Consider the following 25,388-nt stretch of genomic DNA (forward strand, 5'->3'; position numbering starts at 1 on the left):
ATTGCACAAGCAGAAAAGCACAATGTGAATCATCTAATACATGCCGTACTACCTGTCTACACTTAAATAAAAGATAAAGTTTAAGCTAATTATTATTTTAGATGCCAATAACAATCAGACAGTTACAAATTGCATTTGCTAACTAATTCTACTAAGCTACTCATGACAGAGTTGGAACATACCAATGCCTTTCCAACACAAAATGAATGAAAGAATTAAAACTATATTGACATTTAAATTAATGAAAGCATATGTTCACAAGCATTTTCATCTCACCCATGCCAGACTAGTAATACTGCTCCAGAAATCACTTCATAGGAAGTTTCCACTATATTGCCACATCAGCCCTGTCCCTCCCTATTGTGGGAATGTAGGAGACATTAAAATGACTGAAACTATAAAACTACAGGGTTGGGGTTTTTTGTTTGTTTTCAATTCCCACATAATCCATCAAAAGAAAATAAGTATGTTGCAGGGGTTTATTTGTTTCTGTTATTATTTTCTCTTCTGTACTTTTACACCTACCTAAGGAAAGGAGTACAATATAACTTAATGTACCCACCACACAAAGCAGTAAAAATGGCTTATTTTGATGAACAAAGATGCATTCTGTTATGAGGCCTTATGCTTCCAGGAAAACAGACAGAAATTGATGATGCATAGAGTCATTCTTCTGTTTTTCCATCTCAAAGTAGTCTTCAGTTTACAGGAACCTATGGGTTACTTCAACATCAGTCTATAGCCCTTCCCTCTGTTGTGAAGCTTCCCAACAAAAGGCAGCAATTTTTATTAACTAATTCACAACAGCTGTGAGTAGCAAAAATGCACAGTCAGAGTCCTTTGGATTAGCATAAATCCAGCAGCTATTACAATATATTAACATTTCATAAACTCTATTTCCAATAATACACGGGATATGTAGATATCAGATATTTTCACAGTGCATTTATGTTTTATTTAAATTGTTACATGAAAATTTTGTACCCAAATCATGATGTATGAACAGCAAAAAATGAGGATTTAGTTTACCACAATTCAGTGTAGGCTTTTAAAATACATAGATTGAAAAATGCATATGGATTAGAGCATTACATAAATCAGACTTATTGCACAAAATAAAACATAAATGAATGTAGGAAAATAGAAAGTTGTAAATCAGTTCTAAGAAATTCTAATCTGTGCATGGTCACTTCCGATGTGTTTGCCAATGCATTTTCTTAGAGAAAGGTAGAAGTACTGATCTTCCCACTATACCTCAACTCTTCCAAGCAAGAAAGCTGCAGCAGCCTTTATCAGGCACACATCAGCACTATTTGAGTGCAAACTGCTAAACGGCACCATCTCATGGTTCAAAGTCAGAATGCATTTACATTTGGTCAGTACATACAGGGGCTGTTCTCCCAGATCACTGTAAGATGTAATCATCACGAGCAACAGATTTGAATGTGATCTTTAAAGATATCCTATGCCTCCCTGGGACACAGGCAACTCTCCACTTTTGCTTTTTGCAGACAAAGTTGCACTTCTGACCTTACAGCACTGTCTGATAGAGAACTCTGTTAACATTCATGAGTAACGATGAGTTGTATCTCCACAACGTTGTATCCCTGATGAGAGATTCTCTGGGAAGTTTTCTTTGAAGGGGCACCCGACAGTGATAAACGAGGGCAACATCCATTGGAACGTTCACACTGGTCCCATAAGCCTGTAGGACAGAGTGGACTGAAGTCTGAATCACCTTTCTTGGATCAACTATCATTTTCTTGGGATTGATTACCTCTTTCCTGTCTGGCTCTCTGTGAACGTGCTGTAGTATGTTAATGCCTGGAACAGTGTTCCAAGTTGAAATGTTGAACATGGGAGTGGATACGGTTGTTGGGAAGATATGGTTCTCAAAGAGGAAAACACCACTTCCTGGGTTCTGCTCCTGAAGGCTGCTCATCATTGTTTTCCAGTCCGAGTGCTTCAGGGGAAGAATTATTTCATCAGCATCATTAAGAACCACAAACCTGCTCCTCCACATGTTGCGGTATATACAGTCATTTAGAGCTGTGATTTGTCCATAGTAGCCAATGTGTGTTTCATCTTGCATGAAGCGCCATTTAGAAGAAACCTTGAGATATGAGTTTATTGGCCAGGGAATTACCTCTACAGTTCCTTCTTCCAAATAAAACTTCAGGACTTTCTCCATCATCTGGCTGCAGTTGTTCTTGTAGATCATCACTTTCTGTACCCCAAGGATCCTGTACATTTCCATACTCTGTATAAACTGTAAGACATTGTTGTAATTCCCAAACATGGTAGAGATGCACACTGTGAAGTCAACAGAGAAGGGCTCTGCTTTGCGATTTTTTATTTCAAACCTGGACAGCTGGTCAATATCTCCATCTGGAGACTGATGAATTGATACGTGTGTCGGATCACAGTTTTGGGGTTCCAAGCAAACTATATCTGCTGCACCATAGGGGAATCCAAATCTGTCTGAGTGAACGTCTATTTTTGCTTTTGATACATATATCTTCCCATGGGGCTGACAACAAAACCAGCAGTACAGTTCTTTGACATCTTCATGGTGAACAATCCCAATCACACGTGTGACTTCGCCTTCTCTGTCATCAAAGTATGGGGATATAATAAAAGTCCTGTTATCTTTTAACGGCGTTATTGTGCTTTTTGCAGTTTCCCCTCTACACCTGCTGCCTTCTTGTACTATTTTAGGCAGGTGTATAAGTCTCTGTAATCTAAGATAAGAAAGCATGACCACTGATGTTAGCATTATAATGCACACAGCACCAGCAAAGTAGGATTTTTTTCCACCACACAACATTTTGATTCTATCTAAACATGGACGCAGATCTCTTTGTCCTGGCAGTTTACGCTGCTGCATCTGTAGGAAAGAACATGTTCAGTAAGAGATAAAGCAAACTTAGAAAAAAGCCATAGGGAACATCATTGTCACTCTGCAGTCACAATCAGAGATCCAGCTACTGTGCTTTCATGAAAAAACAAGCATTAAATACATTGTGCTTGTAATGGGATGGATGACACTGTAACAATTAATATGTCAGATATGTGTAATTATTATGACAGAGATCGATATCCAGTAGAATAAGGATTTTTTTTTAATTATTATGACTACTTTAGAACATTTGATTAAATGATCAGGGAGTAAAATTTAAAGCAAAATAAATAATGTTTTCTCTAAATAGTGTATATGTAAACGATACACAAACTAAAGTGAACTGATCTCTACAAATGCAGGGGCAGACAAATAAATGAAATGTATGCAGAATTGGAGCATTTAAAGAAAAAAAAAAACACTTCTGTACAAATTGGGGATTATTGCACAAGACAGTCCAGACATACTCTTAATGTGTTAATTCCCTAACTTGCATTTCAGTACAGATGAGACAATACATGCAAAAGGTCAGCTCGTACAATCCAGCAGAATTCAAGAAAACATATGGTGGGGTGTAGTATAAAACTTAACTTCTTAGTTATCAGCTCTACCCTACTTGGCACTGCACAAGACAAGGCTTGGAGGGAAGGCTTCCTCAAGTTCTTGCAGCCAGCAATCCGTATCTCCTGACAATGTATTAACGCTTGCACTGTGTCTGGCATGGCATGGGGGACTTGAACTTCCACTGCTATGGGAACAGAGGCATTTCTGAGCACCTTTAAGGCCAAGTTCTTGGCAGCACTCATTTGGTAACAGCTGTTAACATATGTTAACATAGTCCATAGAACAATCAAGCAGTAATTCCTGTCAGAGGAGCTGAAAAAAAAGTTTTCTTTACAAACTCATATTTAGGAATTCAGATATCATCCATAAAAATTAAGGAGGAAGAAATTCTCTTCAAAGATCTACATCCACCACAGTGATTCCTGGAAGAAGCATGTTCCATATTAATCAAATTGATGCTAGATCAATTTGTGTCATGGTTTTGTAACTTTTGCTATTGGTATTCCACATCATAACATCATGTGGAGCACAGAGAAGAGCATGCTTACAAAACAACCCTTAAAATGCCCCACCTGCCAAGAATATTATTTCAAGCATCCTTTGATATCTACAAAGAAAGTTCAGAAAAGAGCTGTCAGAAGCATCAGAAATCATACTTAACATTTCTGCTTGATTATGTCATAACTTAACATACTGTTCAGTCTTACATGCTAATTAATTTTTCCTAAAGAAATACCACAACATATCACCATTAAAAATACAAAACTAATTTATTACCTGTTATTTCTCTTGCATTTGCTGGGTATAAATAATGAACAACAGAAAGGTATCTTTTCAACCGTGTTTCAAAAAGTGAACATCTGAAAGAGAAAGCATCTTTTAAAGCAGACAGCCAAGTAAACTGTCTCTGTTTTTGTTTTTTTTTTCTGAGATAAACAGGAAGAATTGTTCAATGTAGTACAATATTGAAGGAAAAACGATTCTAATACAATACCTAAGACACTTGCCAACACCTTCTGTTTCAAATGGCTAGTGTTCTGCAATATGCATAATAATAACCACACCTACCAGAGAAACGAGTTTTACTTCTCTTGAGCAAAGAGCATAGCTGCCTTCCAGCAATTTCACCTACATTACGAAATGTTGGAGTTGTCGGAGCAAATCAAACTAGGCACTTGGGTGGGTTTTGTTTCATTGCTATTTGGTTAAGTTTCATTCCGGAAATTTAATCCTGTGTTAATCTGCAGTTCATGTGCATACTTAAAAATATTTTTAAAAATATACTATATATTTGTGGGGAGATTTTTGGTGGTTCTTTTTTTCACTAACATATGTTTTTCTTTCAGCAACATACTATCACCCTAATTATGGTAAGTAATTACAGGTTCTGAATAGGAAGTGTGAGAGACATCTGAAAACAACAGCAGGTTCCAGAAGCAAAGATAATCAGCAGATTAAAGAACTCAAAACACCCCAGAAAACTGAATGTTGAAGAAAATAAATACCCAGCTATTTCATAAATGACACGAATGTTTCTCCTGACATGTGATTCATGAATTTTGGTCTCCTGAGATTAACAGCAGAGAAATCTAGTCAGGAAATACACAAGGTCAGATTAAGAAGGAACAGTATCTTCATACTTCCTCACTATAGACCATACTTGGTAAATAGTAACCTCAAAAATAAGCTGCCAGCATATTCAAAAGAGTTTATTTTGTTTTAATACTTCATTCAGGTTTTGTTCTTTAATTCCAGTTACTATTCAAATAGAACATGATTCACCACCTTGTTCTTCAGTATTAAGAGTAAAAAGCCTGTCTTCCTCCCTCCTGCATTTAAGGACTGCAGTCACATCTCCTTCCAGTCTTCATTTTTGTTACTTTTTCATTAAACAATACAGGATATTCCAGTATCTTATAAGAAACTCTCCTGACCGGTGCTTTTGTGCAAATGGCCAAGTTTTGGTTCACCTCTAGCACAGGTGATCAGAAATATATTTGTAAATGACAGTGACAAAATCTTACAGTTACTGGAACAGTTCATTTTAGATATATGCTAGGATTAACACTTTTTGCATATGCATCACATTGGACAGATGCAATCAAGCTTGTCGTCAGATCAAGTCTCATAGCCAGCCATAGTTACACAACATGCTTTCCTATGTTCAAGGTCATAATAAAGATTTCTTGTTCACTGAGTTAATCTCTTTTCTCCTTATTGTTCTTCTTTTTTCTTTTTTTCCACTTGCAGTCCATCTAAAAATTTCTAACCCCTGGCTGTGATCAGGACTGCATTTAGGAACTCCCATACATCTCAGTCTCTTTTCTTCCTCTCATAAATGAATGAACTACTTATATACTTCCTATTACACACCCAACCACTACTACCACAACACGTTTTTTCAGCATCTGCCATTGGTTCTTCACTATGTCATCTTAGAATTTTAGGATTGGAATTATTCAGCATTGGCCTTCAAATGGAGTGCTGCTTTTACCTTTACAGTATGTTTCCTATTTTCAGATTTACTCTTCTTTCATCTTTCCCATACACTCCACAATTAGCAACTGAGGCAAAGTGCTAATTTACTTTACTCATTCACAGGTCATTATTAATGTTCCCCCATATCTCCTTGGCATCGTGTCTGTCCATTATAATTAGTTCAATTTGTGTTCAGACACCTGAAGACCTTTTATGCTGCTCATTTCAGTATCTTCACAAAGTCTACATCGTTTATTTATTTACATATATATATATATATATATATATATATATATATAAAAATAAATCTCACCTCACTTCTATACCTACCAACCTTACGGTGAGTCAGGGCAAAACAAATGTATTCTAAAGGGTCAGTTGGCAGAGGTAACTACAAAACTTCAGACTCCAATGAGTAGCATTAGAATTAGTAGCACAGTGACACTACACATCCTAACACTTGGTTTATCTGGAATTTAACTAAAACAAGGCTACAATTTGTGAAGAGCCTCATTAATTTATTATTTGTTGTAAAGAGAATTTGTTCTCCTCTGCTTTACAGCTTTGCCAAAAAGCAACAGCACTAAACACTGGTGTTTAAACTGAAAGAAAAAATCCAAGGATTAACAAACATTTCATCATTTTGAACAAGATTTTCATTCTTTTTAAAACTATCTGCTGATAGTTCAGCTTCTTTTTGAAATGCCACTGTCTCTCTTATATGAATCAAAGGCAGAAGCATAAATTGTGAAGGTTTAAATTGTTTAATTAATGGTATTTAATTATTGATAAAATATTGTTCTTCAAGAATTAAGCTGGCTATTTCTATTCTAAATACAAAGAAGCCAGAGAGTAATGCCACGTACTTAGTTTGTGACGTGACCCTTCCCATGTCACACCTCTTCTGGTACACACATAAACCATCTGCTATAAAACAAAACAAAAGAACAACAAAACCAACCAATTTCTCCTTTTGTAAACAATTAGACTTGGTAAACACTGAACAGAAACAGCAAAAAGTTTCATGACAACATTTAATACTGTTACTTCAACTTTTATTTGCATCAGTTTTGTCTGAAAGAGACTCAGATTTCCTCACTGTAGCAAATAAGCTTCTGATCAGTGACTGGAACAGTGTTGGGAACAAAATGTTTTCGCTGCTGCTGAGCAGCATTCTCTAAATGTAAAATTACACTCCCACACTTGGAGTTTATTCAGAGAGATATTTAAAAACAAATAAATAAAACTGTCCTTTGCAATTATCAAACAACTAAAACATACCGTTCAGAGGTTAGTATCAGTATCCCCAAAGCAGCGCTACGGCTGTCTATCATCTTACGTGCTGCTTCTTTAACAGAAACAAAAACCTCGCTCCTGGTGAGTCCCTTTTCCAAGTGGTGCACGTTACAGGGACCGAAGGACAGACGCCGTTACCGCGCGGCAGACCCAGCCCGACGAACGCCCCGGCAGCACCGAACTCCCCTCCGCACCCCACGTTCACCGCCCCGCGACTGCGCCATTCCCATTGCAGCGGCGACGCCGCCGTCGGAAGCTCGAGCGGATACGAGCAGAGCGGTACCCCTCACGCCCCTCCGGAGCTAACTCTGTATCACCAACAGCAGCAGCCACGCCGAGTACCTCTGTGCTGGCTCCGCCACGGCCTCCGCGGCAGCAGAGAGAGGAAATTCGGGGCCGCCCGCTCCTGCCACCTGTCACTCGCACCTGGGGAAGGCGGTGGCACCCGCAGGAGGGACGCGAGTGCCACGGGACGTCCCGCGAGCGGCTGCGGAACCACGTGCTCTACCCTGCGGGCCCCAGAAGGACCCGCGTTGCTCTCGCTCCTGCGCACTCACCCCCACCGGTCCGGAGCGGTTTCCCCGCTCCCGTGCACCCGTCGCCCGGGGCTGAGTTACAGAGTGACGGCTCGGGCTGGTGTGGCCCCCAGGAAGCGCCTTCGCTGCAGCCGCCCGCGCAGGTTTCCGAAGCCGTCGGGGAAGCCCAGGCAGGAGCAGGAAGCCTAGAAAGGAGAGCGAGGCGGAGCGACCCCATCCAGGAGCAGAACGGGACCACCGAACTGCCGGCACAGCCCTGCGCGCAGTGCACGAGGTCGCTCACGTCGATCCAGCGGCCGTGGAAGGGGAAACACTTCGGCATAGCGGGACGAAGAGCAAATAGTGCACGAAGTGCCGCTGAGACCACAGTGTAGCTAAATTGTGTTGGAGGCTGCGGACTTCCCCCCATAGACTGTCAGATATGTAATGAACTTGTGTAAAATAGAGAAACACAGAAACCAAAAATAAACGGGAAAACAAACAAACAAACAAACAAAACAAAGAAAGAAAAACAACAATCCAAGACCGCTGAAACAAACACCAATACATTTTAAGTGAAGGGAAATTTGATCGTTACATAACGATTAAATGTAGTCATTTACACCAGGAAATTACACAGCACTTGGTAGCTGAATCATTCCTGCAATAACATTGTGCTGCTGTTCTTACATCAATGCTGGATTTACGACACTAAATTGTAATGCTGAGCTCCATACATTTTGGTTTTCTTCTGGTAGACCGATTACCTTTCAATACTCCATGATTTATTGCTGCAGAGAACATAGCATTAAATGTCTCTTGCAAGAACTCTAAATTCACTTGCTGTACTTAAAACTCTTAACTTAGCTAGAACACTTTTACAGCCAACAATGTATATTACATCACCAAAGTGATCTCTCCCTCTTGAGAAGTATATTACAAACTGGATTTGTAAGCTTTTTTGCTGTTACGTAACAACATTGTTGGGCTCTTCCCAGACATACACAAACACCCCTACAGAACAGTGGATGGATCAAATACAATTCTTTTCAATTTTGAAAATTGCTCCCTTGGACACTAAGCTGAGTGGTGTGGTTGTCACATTAGAAGGAAGGGACATCATCCAGAGGGACCACAACAAACTTGAGGGGCCTGTGTGAACTTAATGAGGTTCATCATAGCAAACTGCTTGAGGGCAGCCCTGCAGGGAAGGACTTTGGGATCCTGGTGGATGATAAACTGAACATGAGCCAGCAGTATGCTCTTGCAGCATGGAATGCCAGTGGTGTCCTGAGATCCATCAGAAGAGGGGTGGTCAGTAGGGACAGAGAGATGATTGTCCCTCTGCACTCTGCTCTTGTGAGGCCCCATCTGGGGTTCTGTGACCAGGTGTGGGGCCCCCAGTTCAGGGAAGATGTGGAGCTGTTGGAGAGGGTCCAACAGGAGGAGGAGGGCCGTAAAAATGACTGGAGGGCTGGAGCACCTCTCCTATGAAGACAGGCTGAGGGGGCTGTGCTTGTTAAGCCTGAAGACAGAAGGCTGTGAGCCTTCCAGTACTTAAAAGGGGATTACAAAAAATGAGACATCAACTTTTTACTCAGGTATGTAGTGATAGGACAAGGGGGAATGCATTTAGGCTCAAGGAGGTAAGTTTTAGATTGGATGTCAAGGGCAAGTCCTTTACCAAGGGAGTGATGAGGTGCTGGAACAGGCTGCCAAGAGAGGCTGTGGATGCTCAGTCCATGGAGGTGTTCAAGACAACTTGGATGGGGCCCTGGGCAGCCTGGTCTAGTACCAGATATAGATATTGGTAGCCATGCCTGTGGCAGGAGGGTTGGGACTTGATCCTTGGGATCCCTTCCAACCCAAGCCACAATATGATTCTGATACCTTGCTATAGTTCACAGGCAGAATGCGTTTACATTTGGTCAGTACATACAGGGGCTGTTCTCCCAGATCACTGTGAGATGTAATCATCACGAGCAACAGATTTGAATGTGATCTTTAAAGATATCCTATGCCTCCCTGGGACACAGGCAACTCTCCACTTTTGCTTTTTGCAGACAAAGTTGCACTTCTGACCTTACAGCACTGTCTGATAGAGAACTCTGTTAACATTCATGAGTAACGATGAGTTGTATCTCCACAACGTTGTATCCCTGATGAGAGATTCTCTGGGAAGGTTTCTTTGAAGGGGCACCCGACAGTGATAAACGAGGGCAACATCCATTGGAACGTTCACACTGGTCCCATAAGCCTGTAGGACAGAGTGGACTGAAGTCTGAATCACCTTTCTTGGATCAACTATCATTTTCTTGGGATTGAAAACCTCTTTCCTGTCTGGCTCTCTGTGAACATGCTGTAGTATGTTAATGCCTGGAACAGTGTTCCAAGTTGATATGTTGAACATGGGAGTGGATACGGTTGTTGGGAAGATATGGTTCTCAAAGAGGAAAACACCACTTCCTGGGTTCTGCTCCTGAAGGCTGCTCATCATTGTTTTCCAGTCCGAGTGCTTCAGGGGAAGAATTATTTCATCAGCATCATTAAGAACCACAAACCTGCTCCTCCACATGTTGCGGTATATACAGTCATTTAGAGCTGTGATTTGTCCATAGTAGCCAATGTCTTTTGCATCCATAGAAAAGTGCCATTTAGAAGAAACCTTGAGATATGAGTTTATTGGCCAGGGAATTACCTCTACAGTTCCTTCTTCCAAATAAAACTTCAGGACTTTCTCCATCATCTGGCTGCAGTTGTTCTTGTAGATCATCACTTTCTGTACCCCAAGGATCCTGTACATTTCCATACTCTGTATAAACTGTAAGACATTGTTGTAATTCCCAAACATGGTAGAGATGCACACTGTGAAGTCAACAGAGAAGGGCTCTGCTTTGCGATTTTTTATTTCAAACCTGGACAGCTGGTCAATATCTCCATCTGGAGACTGATGAATTGATACGTGTGTCGGATCACAGTTCTGGGGTTCCAAGCAAACTATATCTGCTGCACCATAGGGGAATCCAAATCTGTCTGAGTGAACGTCTATTTTTGCTTTTGATACATGTATCTTCCCATGGGGCTGACAACAAAACCAGCAGTACAGTTCTTTGACATCTTCATGGTGAACAATCCCAATCACACGTGTGACTTTGCCTTCTCTGTCATCAAAGTATGGGGATATAATAAAAGTCCTGTTATCTTTTAATGGCGTTATTACATTTTTTGCAGCTTCTCCTCTGCAGGTCTGACCTACTGGAATGACATTTTTGGCTTGGGGAAAGATTTTTCTTGTTATACTATTTTGTAGCTGAGGACCTTTCCAGGAGCAGATTAAAATACTTCCAAAAATTACAATACCTGCAACAACTGCACAAACATGTCTTTTTCCACAGTGTATCATTGCTGAATTTCAGAATTTGGGACTCAGACCTTTACATCTCAATCTTCTATTCACATTCACTAAAACAAAACAAAATCAGACTTTCAATGATTTGCCAAAAAGAAGATGTTTTACTTTCACTGAACTGTATTGTCCTAAGGACAACAGTTATATTTTTGATACCTCAATATGAAGACCTGACTTTTCATGTAGACTTTGCATTTGGATAAAATGAATTATTCCACTATAGAATACTTGTTTTGCTATAGAATATAATAAAGTGACTGTAATCTGCTTAATTTTGAGGCCTGGAAAAAGTTTTGCATTTGTGAAGACTAACATGCTTTATCATTTGGTATTCAGAGATATAAAACCGTTTTTTCCCCTCTTCCTTTAAAGTTGTGCTGTGAAACACAAATCCCAGCTGAATCCTTTCGAATTGGGTAACCCTAACCCTAATCTTGCTCTGTCAGTGTTCTGATTCCCAAGCCACAAATAAAATATTTTCAGAGTCTTGTGTTCAGAATCTTGTGAGATGCTACAGTATTCAACAATATCTAGGAAAAGAGCTTCAAAAAAAGAATGACCTTTATCCTTATTCAGGTGGCCATGATTACTATAAAGGTAAATTTCTTTTACCCCAGAAGATGAAAACACAGATCACAATTCTAAATTGGTAGCTGATTCCAAAAGTACTTTGTCTGGATTTTGTGACCTTTGTTGGGGCTATGCACAGTACAGAACTTTTTAACCTTGCCATTGCAACACAGGTTCTCTAAGATTCACAAAGCATTCTACAGAGTAGGGATTTTTCACTATATGTTCACAGCTTGGCTTTATACCTGCTTAAACCATCAGGCAGATGGAAGGCAAACTGAAAGAAAACAAAAACTTGACTTATTCTATGAGTGGCCGTCAGAGAGTGATAATGTGACACATCACAACCACACATCAGTACAGTTAACATCAGAGGGCCATAATTTGTATGCATTGCATCTTCCTGTATACATTCAATTTCAAATGAATATATAAATGACTGCTTTCCATTTAGTCACAGTATTGCCACTTTACTTGCAGCTTTATTCTAACTTCAGAGTTCTTTAACGAATGTGATGAAAGCATTGCTATCTGGTATAATTTGAAAATCCAAGATGCTGTTCACATGTTATTTTTTATTTGTTTAAATTTTCCTGTCCAAAAGTAAGAATTACTTTAGAACACATACAATGACCTATTCTCTAAAGTTAAAATTAAATGTAATCTCTGTTTCCTCCTTTGTGCAGTGGTATTAATCGATTTTAACACCACACTACAAACATAGAATATATTTTTCTAATATACTAAGTTAAAGTTACTTGGTTATGCACATTTTTTTCTTAGTCTGTGCAAACACTTTAAATATTGTCTCCTCAATTAACCTCCAAATTTCAAATACACATTTTGTTTCACTAGCAGTTAAGCAGGACCCTAGAAGTAATATTTGCATTAAGCAGCTGACAATATATAGGAAAGTAGGGTTGCATCATCAACTGCTAATGAATTTGTTTCAGCTTTTCAAATACTTACTGCTACTGTTGCACTGTAAACCACATGCAATTACTAACTCGCTGTCCATTAAAAAACAGAATATTTTGGATTGAAGCTTTTTTCATAACTGTGAAGTGAGATAAAAAAAAATGGCCACAGAAAACTTCAGAAAGATAAGAAAACATTAAAGAAAAAGAAGCCAACAGTGACATGGAAAAAGAGTCTGTCCAAGTTATAGGCCTTGGAGCATGTTTTGGTTTTTACACTTTGGCGGTGGGATTTAGCTGTCAGCGTTCTGGGAGCAATCAATCAACAGTGCTTTTTGCAGAGAATGGAGTTGGTCTGAAGGCTGAGATGCATGTAACAACAACAAAGGACAGAAAATTCAATTAAGCTCTAAAAGTTGAGCAGGTTATGACTCCGAACTTTTCTTTCCATCCAAGAAAATGATAAAGTGATTGAGAAAATCAGAGAACACTGGTCTGAATTTCATTACTCTTCTGGGGAGACAATTTACTTACTTGCTATGAAGTGAGATGAAACAAAACCCTGATAACATTCCTCACTCTTAATGTCTATCAAGATTTATTATTATTATTATTATTATTATCATCATCATCATCATCATCATCATCATTATCATTATCATCATTATTATTATTTTTGCTAGAGATGTTCACTGCAAAAATCATACACTGTTCTGGTGCCAAGTTTTCAACTGTCATTCTCACATCAGGCAGCTCCATGCCTTAAAAATTTCCTGCTAAGTAAGTCTTGGGAAATTTACACAGAAATTTCATTGAAAAATAAAAAAACTTACTGGTCTCTTCCTGCAATACCCAAATGTTTAAATCAACTACAGGCAAGTGCTCTCATCTACTTGCTCTTACTTTTAGAATACTGAGACTTTTAGACTAGTAGTCTAATCATTATTCTAATAAAAATACATAATTCTAGTAAAAATAGAATAATTCCTGTACATCTCACTGCACAAAAGTTGCCATTTTAGTTTTTATGTGCAAATTACAAAAAAGCAGGAAATTACAGAAAACATTCATTCCTTTGCACCTCATGTCTTCTTGGCAAGGTGACCTTTTGTCCATTTTCAACTCCATGCAATAAAAAATTTTATATGCTTTCTCTTCACACAATTTGTATGCACATATCACTTATTTGAGCAAGTTAAAATTCAAACCAACAGCCTATTTTTAGAACAAGCAGGAGTCAGCCTCTACTTGTAGTTAGTAGTTTTAGCACGCTAAGAGTGTTACCATCCACTTATTTCAGAAAACAGAACAAAACTAAACTAAACCAACCCTCCTAGTAAAAACCAGAATACTTCTAGGGCATGAATAGTGACTGTGAACAAAACGTTACAGATAGAGAATATAAAGGAACAAATAAGCTCCTTCTCTTGCATGAAGGAATCAGATACATTAAAGAACTGTATAAATAACCTATCGCAACCTCCTTGAATAATTGTGTTGTGTTTGGAAACTACCAGTGACTTCCAGTACTGTTTGTATTTGTCTTTAATTTTGTCCTGTTCTCAGGAAGATTAACTGATACACAAATCCTCCAAGAAAGAGAAAGCATCAATTCCTTGAGTATGAAATACAATTTTGGTTTCAAACATGCGGCAGCTCTTTGGAATCCACAGGCTACAAATGTTAGCCATAGTCTAATGAACTAGGTGACTAAAAATGTAAACTTTTATGTTTTTCTAACTAATGATATTTTAAAAACTAATATATTTTTCTCAGCTGTTGCTACAGAAATCATTTTTGAACAGAAATAACCACTGTCATTCTGAAACAAGACTTTGCACACAGAACTTTTAAGATACACTTGCTGATGTGCTGTGTATTATCTTTTCTTTCAAATGAGATTGTGCTGCTGAAGTCTCAGTTAACGTAAGATTACATTCCAATTATGAGAAAATGGTCACTATTTCTTTGCATCTGATTTCACTGTAGTCTCTTATAGTTACTGAAAAAACAACTGATTGTTCTAAAACTGAAAAATATCCCACCTGCTTAAAAGATGATTTTTAAAATACATTTTCAAGTCTGAATCCTCCCTGTCTGTTTTGCTTAATACCAGCTGTGGTGCTAAAAGGAAACCGAAAGGCAACATTTAAATACGACATCTCACAGAATTGCGGGGTTTGGAAAGGACCTCAAGAGATCACTGAGTAAACTTCTAACAAAACAGTAAGAGACTGGTTTTACAGCTTTCTTACTGGAGCTTTCTAGAACACAAGCACCTATTTTTCCTGAAATAATTAGAGTAAGCCTCAGCATTTTTTAGCTGTTACATAAGGAGGAGAATTGTTAATGGTTGTTAGGTGCAGTCTTGGTGGTTCTTCACCAGAACGCACGAATTTGTGCCCTCCTGAACATACGAGAAATCGAACAGTAGGGTACTTACAATTACTTACAATTCCATGCCTCTTTGTCTCGCACTTTTCAGTGCTTCAGCCTGATTTCTGCCTTATGATCCCTTTGAAATGAGAGACCTTGCAACCTCTCTTGTCACCTAGCATCTGTTTCCTCTGCAATTATGCTTCTGATAGTTCACAGGAAGTCTCGTGACTTCGTAACTTCCTGTTCTGCAAAATAGTTTCCTTTCTGTTGTTATTTTCGCAGTTTAACAGCTTTGACTGAGATGTTCTTCAGCTGATGCTTACAGCTCCTAGCCTCTCAGACAGGAAAAATGAAAGATGATCGTTTTCTTCACTGGACAATATTTGTGTATATATTCTTGAAGATTTATCTAGATCACCATTTAAATGGTCTCCATGACATCAAACATAATCTAGTGTGTTTCAGCAGTTGATCTTACACAACATATTGTGCTTTACAGAGAACTTCCTGGTAAACTTAGTTCTCTGTTAAGAATGATCTCTGAAACAAATATTGACATAAAACCAAGCACAGCAATTGTGTGCACAGTTGTTGGACCAGAAAATAAAACTTCGCATTCAATCATACTGTACCTCAGTCTATGATGGGTGTCTGAAAGAGAGGGTGGATGTAACTCTGAACGAACACTGGGTTGCCTAGTGGAGTTATAATAGCAGTTAACATAAATAACTCAATGGGAGGAGTCGCCTGGGTGGGAAAACATAGGAAAAAAATTGTTTGCAGCAAAATGCATAAGCCTACTTTACTTTAGAGCTTCCACAGCCTTGATAAAATGCTTTAAATAAAGATCTCATTGTATAGGCCAGGTACTTAAATATCAGCAAAAATGCCAAACAAAAAAACCAAAACAAACAAACAAAAAAAACCAGCAACAACAAAAAGCCCCACACCAACACACACACACAAAAACAAAACAAAACAAAACAAAACAGAGAAAAACATATTTTGCCTTCAAGATGTCACACTTTCATGAAACTATACTACAACATCAGTGCTGCATGAATTTCCCCAGGTCACCATGGTTTTTCCTGATGGCTTGTGCTCATGCTCGAAGTCCTTTTCCCCTTCTCTAAAGGAACTATGTCACCTAATAAATGTGACTCCAAACTTCCATACCTAACTTTCACCTCTGGTTTCTTCAGTAAACTCTCCATTCTAGGTCTCTTTTCCTGGCCCCTATCCTGTTGACAGGTTATTAATAAAATGAAGGAAGAACAGGAGCCAGAAAGAGGAATGTTTCAGTCTGATCAGCTGTGGCTTTGCATAAATGGCAGAAGGAATGAGCCCATTGTGAACTGCACTTTGGTACCAATGTGTTACTCTTCTCTGACACAGCTTTCCTTGGTGGCTACATTTTCTAAATAGACTGACCGTCCCTTATCTCTCTTTCCATTTTTAGTCTTCTTTTGCCCTGTGAAAGACTATGACTTTGTGGTTGATGGCATTATACATGTCACTCCTAGAAGAGAATCAGCAATATAATTATTGATATAAAATTGTAATTTACAATACTTGATTGTAAATAAGACAGTAACTTAGCAAGACTAAGACTTGGATGCACTTGATCATTTACTGCATAGAGGGTTGAACACCTTTATTGAGGAGTCCCTCCTGCTGATTAACAAGGTTCAGAGTGGACCCCCTTCCTCTCTAAACTTCTTAAACCATGGAGGATAGGAGCCCAGGTGTGACTGGACAGGACCCATTCCTAGTCTCAGAGGCTGGTCAATGTTTTATGTCTAAGGGACTGTAAGTGTACAGTCAATCTAAGACAGAATCTTAGTGAAGTTCACAAAACTTAACCGTCACTTACTGAGGATCTGTAAGGTGTCTTGATGGCAGTCTGTGAGGGGTCTCTGTGCAAGTGTAACCTTGAGAGGCATCCCTTCTCCAGGGGAGATCCTATTGTGCAGCTGGCTGCTGTGCAGGAAAGCTTGAGTAGCTCCTGAGCTACTCACTATATACTGGATGATAGACCTGTAGTCATGTTTTCTGACACATAATTGTCCCTCAGCTGTAGAACAAGATGTCTGTCCATCAGCTCCTCCAGCAGTCAGTTTGAGCCAGTACTATGGTCACTATCTGCCTGAGCAAGGCCTGAGGTGGACCGATACCTCAGTCACTTTGTTTCTCAGCAACGTCCTGGGTGCATCATTCAGCCTGAGTACAGCAATGGAAAGGTGGAAAAGGTGGCAGGTAGCACCGGAGAAATCACAAAGCAAACAAATTTGTGTCAGACAAGTTCACATCAGTATTTTGTATTACGGGAAAATTTAAGCATCTGGCTACAGCTAGTTGCTAGTGTATCCAGAGCTCTAGTGTGTTCCCATGCATCAAGAATTAAAGTGAGCATTTTATTAAGGTGATTTGATGAACAAATCGTGGGTAAAATAACTTCTCTAGCCATTGTCTACATTCTCCTTCTTCTGCAAAATTGCATAGAATTTTATCAATACAAACACTGGAATGAATGTTTGTTTCCTGATCTTGTTTGCTTCATGTTCAGCTACAGCATACTTTCAAACCTGAAGCACGGATCACTGGAAGCAAATGCCCACTTGGAACAATATCTACACTTCCTTAAAGACAAAAAGTTGATTTCTGGCAGTAAGAGCAAATCTGCTGACGAAGTTCAGCAATACAAAGGCTACTTCCTTCAATTCATTACTATCTGCACTTTCCTCTTTTACAGCTACGTTTTGGTTGATGTAAAATAGTTTTCATCCTTCCTAATACTCTTACCTGGCTTACTTTCACACCTGAGATCTGCTGAGACGTGTATGTTTTGACTAACTTTCATTTTTCTTTGCATTCTAAAGAGAAGTCTGACATATGTCCAGAATTTGATAAACATTAATAGATAACAGCTACAGAAACACCATGTTACTAACTTCAAAAAACAAAACAAAACAGTTTAACTGTGTCTTCACTTACGCACTTTTGATACCAGACATTTGCAATAGGAATGAATTTATTAATAACCACTTTGTTTTTTCTCTCGGTCTACAACATAAGAGGCCTGGAAATAATGGGTACTTTATGAGCACTTCAGTACTCATCTTTGGTTTGCTAGGGCAGAAGCATGTAGCATTACAGTGAAACATTCCAACACAGAACACAGTCCTCATTCCTGAAATTTACCTCTGTAACAATAATAATGACCCTCTGGAATGTAATGAGTGATGATTTTCCTTTCCTGTGTGACCATCCTGTTGTCTATTGGGAGGAGAATTCCAATCAATTTCCTTTTTCCATTGAAACCAATGCAATCAGTGAAATGGACCACTTGGTAGATGTAAAGAGATTAAGCAGTGCTTACTTCATAAAATATTTATAATATGGATAGGGGCCTGAAAGAAAATTGTGCAGATCCAAGTAATTTCCAGAACTACAAAGTAGTAAAGTCTTGAAAAAGTCTTCCTGTTTCTGGGAGAGAACAGGAAAATGAGTCAACTTCAGGAACGGGATGTGTGCTTTCTTTTTCAGCTCTGAAAGCAGCTACCTTTTTTTGCATTTTGGGTCTTGTTTTGCTCTCACCTTCCCATCTGGTCATGTCATTTATCTCTCAGTTTCTCAGGCAATAAAACAATTATTCTGCAGAAGTAAAAGCACCCTACTTGCCAATTATAATGCAAAGCTTATTAACCTCAAATGTAAAAATGGTAAAAATGGTGCTTATAATAAGAGAAATTACGAAAAAAGGATGGGCATTGGCAAACATTTCCATTGTAATCTTTTCTCCCAAAACAAAGTTCTGCTGAGTATTTCATTGTTTGGCTTTCCTTATTAGAGCTCTGTGTTTAAAGGTTCTGAGAGAACACTGATCTCATCACTGAAATGAGAAAGGAAAAAACAGATTTTAAATCAGAAGATACTATTATGTTTATTATTTATACCTAAGCTAATAAACAGCATAATGTAGAGCAGATAGTTTTATTGGTGGATGAAATATTTTTTCCTACTGGTTTCAGCAGGCAGGAGATGAGAAACCAAGTGTCCAAATAACATTTAAATTTAGATGCAAAGGAATTTATTTTGCTATCCAAATCAATATGCATATTAGGTTTTGATAAAATACTTTTCTTTGAAAAAATAATACAGTAGGTTTGCCTCTACTTTGAACTTTCCAAATCCCACTTAAGACAGATGTAAACTTGGTGGAATTTTCAGAAGATCCAGGTTTATACTACTGAATGGCTACATACTGTGCCCTATAGTCTGTTTGACTGCATTACTATGAATTCACACATAAAATGTGCTTGCTGTCTTTGAGATGAAAAGTTCCTTCTGTACCTCTACTGCTCTTTTTCAAACTATTTTATTGATAATGGCATACACACTTCACACATCTTTGAATTTACAACCAATTGCAATTACTTCCAAAGTAAACAACCTTTTGTTTTGTTTTTTCTTTTTTTACATTATTTAATCAATGAAACAAACATTATCAATGTAACAAGCTGAAAAATACAGCAAATCGATACAAGACTGAGGTAACAAAATACTTTGCCAAAAACCCAGATTCCAATGCTAGAGTTTAGTGGTTATTACAGGGGAGACATTTCACAAGAATTGTAGAAATAATTCTTACACAAATGGCATGCAGTGGACTGCCGGAAAATACAGCCAAAAATAGTGCAACAGTTTTCACCCCAAACAAGCCAAAATGTTGAAATTTGTTTAGACTATAATATGACAAGTTGCAATTTGAAAACTACTGCCTCGTTTTAGTGCTATTTGGACAAACATGTATTTTGGCACTTACTGACACTGACAATACAGATAAATAAGGGAATAATATTGCCTAAACATTTTATATCTTCACAATTCTGGGAACGGTCATTCTGAGATAACATGTATTTCTGTAGAACTACTACTTTCTTTTTGATGGTTGCACGGTTTCTTATATTTCAAGAAAACACTGCTGTATTCACCAGTACTTATCTGCAATATGCTGTGTACCAACAACAGCTTTCAACTGACAGTAAAAGTACCTGATAAGAGGAAGTGGTACCAAATGACAACAAAAACCTTCTAACCAGTAGCTACAAGCTATTTAATAAACATAAACTCATCTAATATTGGATCAAGATATTTTAACAATATTATTACACTTCTTCATTACTCTGATTTATTAATTTATATTGTACAGTGATTTCCCAATTGTGCTATACTGAAAAGATGACTATTGTGCATTATCTATCTGCTATGTTCACTTCCCTTCCATAAACTTTTTCACTTTCCAGGCTCTTCTGACACACTTCCAAATTCCAAGGTTTCGAGTAGGATTATTTTTTGAAGGATTTTGTTTCTCCAGTTAACATATATATATTTATACATATGTTCAGATATATAGATATATCTGATAAATAAATGGGTGCAATAATCATTCAGAAGTGCTTCCATCCATTCACAGCACACTATTTTGGAACCTTTCTGTCAAAGACATTATGTTTTTAGTTAGGAATCTGCTTTAAAAGAAGAGAAAATCAATCCTTTTCTAACTTGTGCAAAACACTCTATGGCACATAATTTTGAGTAAAAGTATATTTTTGAGGAATTTTACAGTAACATATACAATGCTTTTGAGACACTTAAAGCCTAAAACAGTACTAAGTTCCAAATGTGTACAGGCAATCTTTCCTTTTTCCAAGGGAGCTGTGTCAGACGTAACTGAAAGCTGCCACAACATCCACTAGTTTATCTCAACTGCAGTACACTGGACAATATGTCACTGGTGTTGTCTTCCACTACATCACACCAGAAATGAGAAATGAGTGGTTGTTTACATGCTTCTAATGCATATGCTTTGTGCCAATAAGTGCTCCATTTTGAATTTAACTTACACTTAAGACAGATCAGGATATTCCCTTTTAAGGATCAAGGGCCACTAATAAAGTAACATAAATATAAAAGTTTACATGCACAGTTGTTTTTTGGTCACTGTTCTTGAAGTTTGCAGTTAAGATTTCACTTGAGTAGACAATACCTTATTTACTAGGTATTTATTTGCTAGTCCACCTAAAATGTATATTGGGCAATATTTTAACTGTTCTTTCAATAAACTTTCTGTGACTTTTTTGACATGATCTCAGACAAGTTATTTGCTCGTGATGGCCAAATGCATGCTGATGCAGAACAGAAGCATTTGGTTTATTTTGTTATTTTACAAGAATTTTAGTGTTCCATAATCAGAGAAATAAATAAGCCTTATTTTGCAAATGGAAGAGAGAATTCATTTAAACACGATTTAAAAGAAAGAACCAATTTCCTCTGGGGTAGTTTTTGGAAGCTCACATTTAAACCAGTAATGCAGGGATGTTTCTGCTATGGCAGTGTTCCAGCAACCCTTTTAACAGAAATTGTGTCTGCACAAGGATTGAGAAGTTTTCCCCAGCTTTAAGGGTCTAAGTGTGATCTAAAGTAGTGACAAAACTGCATATGGTTCAAACCATATCAGTGCTAAAAGCATACAACACACATGGCGATAGGTAGCATACGCAGTAAAATCACAACCCATGTAACCTGTGTCCTTATGAATATTCTTGCTGATAACAAATCACTGAAGTACACAGGTGCAGAATAATTCCAATGATGTATTATAACATTTTTAATTGATTTACTGATTCACCACATTTAAAAGCTTTTACATTTTACATTAGCAGCACTGGATGTCCTGCCTTCACAGACACTTGTGTTTTTCTTGGTCCACTATTGTATTATTTTAACAAGCAAGGAGAAAAAAAATGTAAATACATCTTGTTTGTTTGTTTGTTTTTATAACACAAATCATGTGTCATCAAAGAATATCTGTCAACTTTACATTAATTTTCACGTCCCAGGACCTACTCACAGGAGCTGTCAGGATCTGTACTATTTTTGAAAATGTGGTATGCTTTAGGCTTCATTCTCAGGACAAACACTCAAAATAACACAAAAACTACAGTTGACCTCCATTCAACAATACGGACCATCGTTAGAGAAGTTTCAAAATAAAAATTCAGAAAATTACAAAAGGCCACAGAACAAATACCACTAATATAAGCAGGACTGTTCTAATATAGTCTCTGTCTATTGAAACTGACTTCCGATTTTTCATGGTCTGTAATCTAGATCTTGGCTTGCAAATTTCTCCTGCCTGCAGTCCTAGGAAACATAGAAGATTTTCCTCTTCCTACAATTAACAAGGTTTAATTAGACATTATTACAGCAGAAGAGTTTTTAACCAGAAAAGCATGGAACTTATCATGAGAATAGAAAAGAACTGTGACTATGTTTGTGCTATGGCACAGCAGGGATACAGCTATGAATGTAGGAAGAGTTCCTGTACAGGAAAAGGCTCAGATAATGAGAAGGCTGGTTGTTGTTGTTGCTTTTCCCTTTTTAATTCTGTGGGCATAAATGTATAGGCTTCTATGTAATTGTTGCACTACCAGACAGTCTTGCCTAGCTTTCAATGCCAACATGATTTTGGAAATGCAGAACCATGACTGTATGCCATAAAGGTGCATCATGTACTGGAATTGAGCAAGGCTGAGTCATCAACAGAAAGACAGTACAGCAAATAATGTTATGGAACCATTCTGAGGAGTCAGGGCACTGTGTATTGTACAACCTGATTACTTGCTGCCCTTTAACAAGGAAGAGCAGTTCCCTTTATGATGACCAACATTCAGATTTAAAAAGCAAACAAACAGACAAACAAAAATCAAACTGTAACAGTTATATGGCCAGTTAGAGAACAAAAAAAGACCTTTAACACAAATAGATTTAAAACCATATACCTTAAATTCATTGTCAAGGTATTCCAGAATAACATAACCAAATAAAAATAAGTGCTCTGTGCCAAAATACATTTTTACCATATAGCTCAAATTTGAAAAGAATCATCCAGAGATTTGATACAAAATCTGAGGCAGCCACATTGCAAAGCAACTCAGTGCACTCATGTTATAAAAACGTTGTTCCACAATTTTCTATCCTAATTGACACTCTGCAGCAAGTTAACACTGTCAATTATTTTGTGCACTATAAAGAACTGAAACCCAACATGGGCCAAATGTTCTTCAGTCACACGAAGCAGCTTAACAATAAAAAGAGTAATTTAAAAAAGGGGAGGCAGAAGATATGATGCTTAGTTTGTGGTCAAACATCAGTTCAGAGGCAGTCTGTGACCACAGAAAGCTGAAAACTCTAGAATCCTGCAGGAGTCAGGATTAATCTTGTGTCCCTCTAACTGGTCTACGTCCACTCAGTGCATGAGACTCTATCTGGTTCTAAGGACAACATTCACTTTCTGCTTTTAAAAGCTGTGTCAGAATCACTTTCAAGTTACACAGAAAAGTGCTGAAGTAGTTGCGGCTGGCTTACATCAGGAAAACTATTATTTTCTCCTCTTCCTCCAAGAACAATAGCTTGTTTCTTCAGTTTGGCACTTGAAGTCACATCAGGTAAGAGCAAATTATTCAAATGACATTAGATTAGCAGGTGCCTGGAAGAGAATGTACATTATTCAGCAGTATATTGCTCCTCAGCATATTACAGCATTGTAAAGCTACAAAATCATAGAATTACAGAATGGCTTGGGTTGCAAGGGACCTCAAAGATTATCTTAGTTCCAACACTCCTGCTGTGGGGAGAGTTGCAACCACTAAATCAGGCACCAGGTCATGTTGCCCAGGGCTATGTACAACCTGGCCTTGAAAACCTCCAGGGATGGGGCATTCACAACCAGTCTGTGCAGCCCTTTACAGTGTGTCAGCACCTTGGAGTGAAAAACTGCCCTGATATGTAACCTAAATCCAGTGAGACAATAATACATCATTCAATGAGAAAGTGTCATTAGTCTCAAACAAATCCAAAAGAGACCTAACCCCATAACTGAAAAAAAAGATAAAAGACACAAATGATTTTTCTCCTTGTGGACCAAATCCAGTCGGAGTATTGTAAGAAGTTATTAGTACGCATAGAATGTGCATGTATGCGTAAATAAGATTTTTGAGCTGTGTCCTGTTACATGTCCTGTGTAGCCGAGCATCCTATTAATATAAGCCTCTGGAAACCTTTCCAGAATGAACTTTTTTTTTTTTTTTTTTTTTTTTTCCCCTGAAAAATGAAGCTGCTATATAAAGGACAGACAGGACAGAAAGCATTACATAGGACATTCTCTTCAATGTATTTATAAGCCCAGTCATCAGTTTAATTTTCAGTATGTTGGCTACCTTCTTTGTTCATGATTAAGCCCCTTGTGTAGTAAAGATAGGGCTACATTAGTACTTGAAGAAGCTATTTCAGACGTTGTACACCGTTAACGTCTCCAAACTTATAGGTAGATTGGTACTAATCTTGATTTCAAGTGGGTACTCAGTAGTTTCAAATATCTTTTATTCCTCCTACTGAAAATCCGTATCAGTGTACAAAATGACTTGTCCCCACAGGACTGTATGTGCACGCAGATTTGAAAGAAGTATCTCCCCTTAAAGGTTTTCTGCAAAATACGTAAAAGCCAGTGGAGACAGTTTCCTAGTCTTACCTGAGGCTTGTTGCTTCTGCACGCATCATCCAAATGCTTATGCCATAATATTGCATGAAATCTTGAACCAGTCTGGAACTTGTAAACATTACCTATAAAAATAAGAGAATCAAGGGCTCTGAATTTACAGACAGACATACTGCTTCAGTGGATTTTGATTCCTGTGCAGAAGCACAAGTCCTGAAGTAAGCTGCTGAATTTGCATTTGAGAAGCATAGTGCTCATACAAAAAAGCCCATTTCATAATCCTTGCATGAAAGCAGCATGAGAACATACACGTTCTGCAAAGCTAAGAGCAGGGTATAGGAAGAGGACAAACTGCAGCTACCAAAAACACCAGTTAGTGTTTATTTCTGGTACTATTCTCATTAAGACTGCTGTAGTTACTGCTAATCTTCTTTTTTTGATATTTGTGAACAAAGTTTTCTTCAGTGTCATACCAAGTGCTTCCTTCATGCTTTGACATCTTGTATGATGCTATGAAATATATCACACATTTCATTCAACAACCAAGAGATGCACTTGTCCAGAACTGAAGCTGATCACATGAGAAGTGAAAGAAGACTCAAAATTCTTTATGTAAGCATTCAAAAACCAAAATATTTTGTGTCTTTCTGATCTTTTTTTTAAAGGTGGGTCAAGTTGGAAGAATTATGGAAGTTGAAAATTAAATTTTAAAAAGTAATGAAGTATTCTTCATTCTTCATTCAAAAGGCTTTTTAGGTAAATGGCTTGATGTCTGAAGAATTTTCATAATCATGTAATTTTC

General features: G+C 38.0%; 3 protein-coding genes across 35 annotated transcripts in view; all 3 read right to left on the reverse strand.

Moving 5' to 3' along the window:
- Nucleotides 1-930: 930 nt before the first annotated feature.
- Nucleotides 931-15,232, reverse strand: LOC107307914 (uncharacterized). 12 transcript variants are annotated; one of them, XM_085520850.1, is made up of 4 exons: nt 7,795-7,888; nt 6,808-6,868; nt 4,241-4,323; nt 931-2,887 (listed from the first exon to the last, which is right to left on the reverse strand). In XM_085520850.1, the coding sequence occupies exon 4, from the start codon at nt 2,885-2,887 to the stop codon at nt 1,532-1,534; it is 1,356 nt and encodes a 451-aa protein (XP_085376976.1). In that variant the 5' UTR covers nt 4,241-4,323; nt 6,808-6,868; nt 7,795-7,888; the 3' UTR covers nt 931-1,531. The 12 variants fall into 12 exon arrangements, 11 of the variants coding, with proteins under 11 accessions (XP_085376976.1, XP_085376972.1, XP_085376975.1 ...); XM_085520846.1 differs by lacking the exon at nt 7,795-7,888 and adding an exon at nt 7,580-7,717; XM_085520849.1 differs by lacking the exon at nt 7,795-7,888 and adding an exon at nt 7,580-7,693 and having other exon boundaries at nt 6,808-6,865.
- Nucleotides 8,301-11,155, reverse strand: LOC146757436 (beta-1,4-galactosyltransferase galt-1-like). Its single transcript, XM_085520858.1, has one exon. It carries the CDS (start codon nt 11,153-11,155, stop codon nt 9,836-9,838), a length of 1,320 nt encoding a protein of 439 aa, XP_085376984.1. The 3' UTR covers nt 8,301-9,835.
- Nucleotides 15,233-19,389: 4,157 nt separating the features above from the next.
- The window catches only part of RALGPS1 (Ral GEF with PH domain and SH3 binding motif 1), an 88,074-nt gene continuing 82,075 nt past the window's right edge, over nt 19,390-25,388 (reverse strand). For 17 of the 22 annotated variants that reach the window (XM_085520816.1, XM_032448046.2, XM_015879395.2 and 14 more), the window contains one exon: nt 19,390-24,711. In XM_085520816.1, the coding sequence (XP_085376942.1) occupies nt 24,410-24,711 (302 nt within the window). In that variant the 3' untranslated portion in view covers nt 19,390-24,409. The remainder of the gene's footprint in view (nt 24,712-25,388) is intronic. The other 5 variants (XR_014936152.1, XM_085520821.1, XM_085520820.1 and 2 more) reach the window with 1 other exon arrangement.

Source organism: Coturnix japonica, chromosome 21 (genome assembly GCF_054131305.1).
Source record: "Coturnix japonica strain WE chromosome 21, WE-NBRP24, whole genome shotgun sequence".
Taxonomy (NCBI): domain Eukaryota; kingdom Metazoa; phylum Chordata; class Aves; order Galliformes; family Phasianidae; genus Coturnix; species Coturnix japonica.

Excerpts from the sequence above, each read along its gene's own strand:
- LOC107307914 (XM_085520853.1), bottom strand. The coding sequence starts at position 2,887 with ATGCAGCAGCGTAAACTGCCAGGACAAAGAGATCTGCGTCCATGTTTA.
- LOC146757436 (XM_085520858.1), bottom strand. The coding sequence starts at position 11,155 with ATGATACACTGTGGAAAAAGACATGTTTGTGCAGTTGTTGCAGGTATT.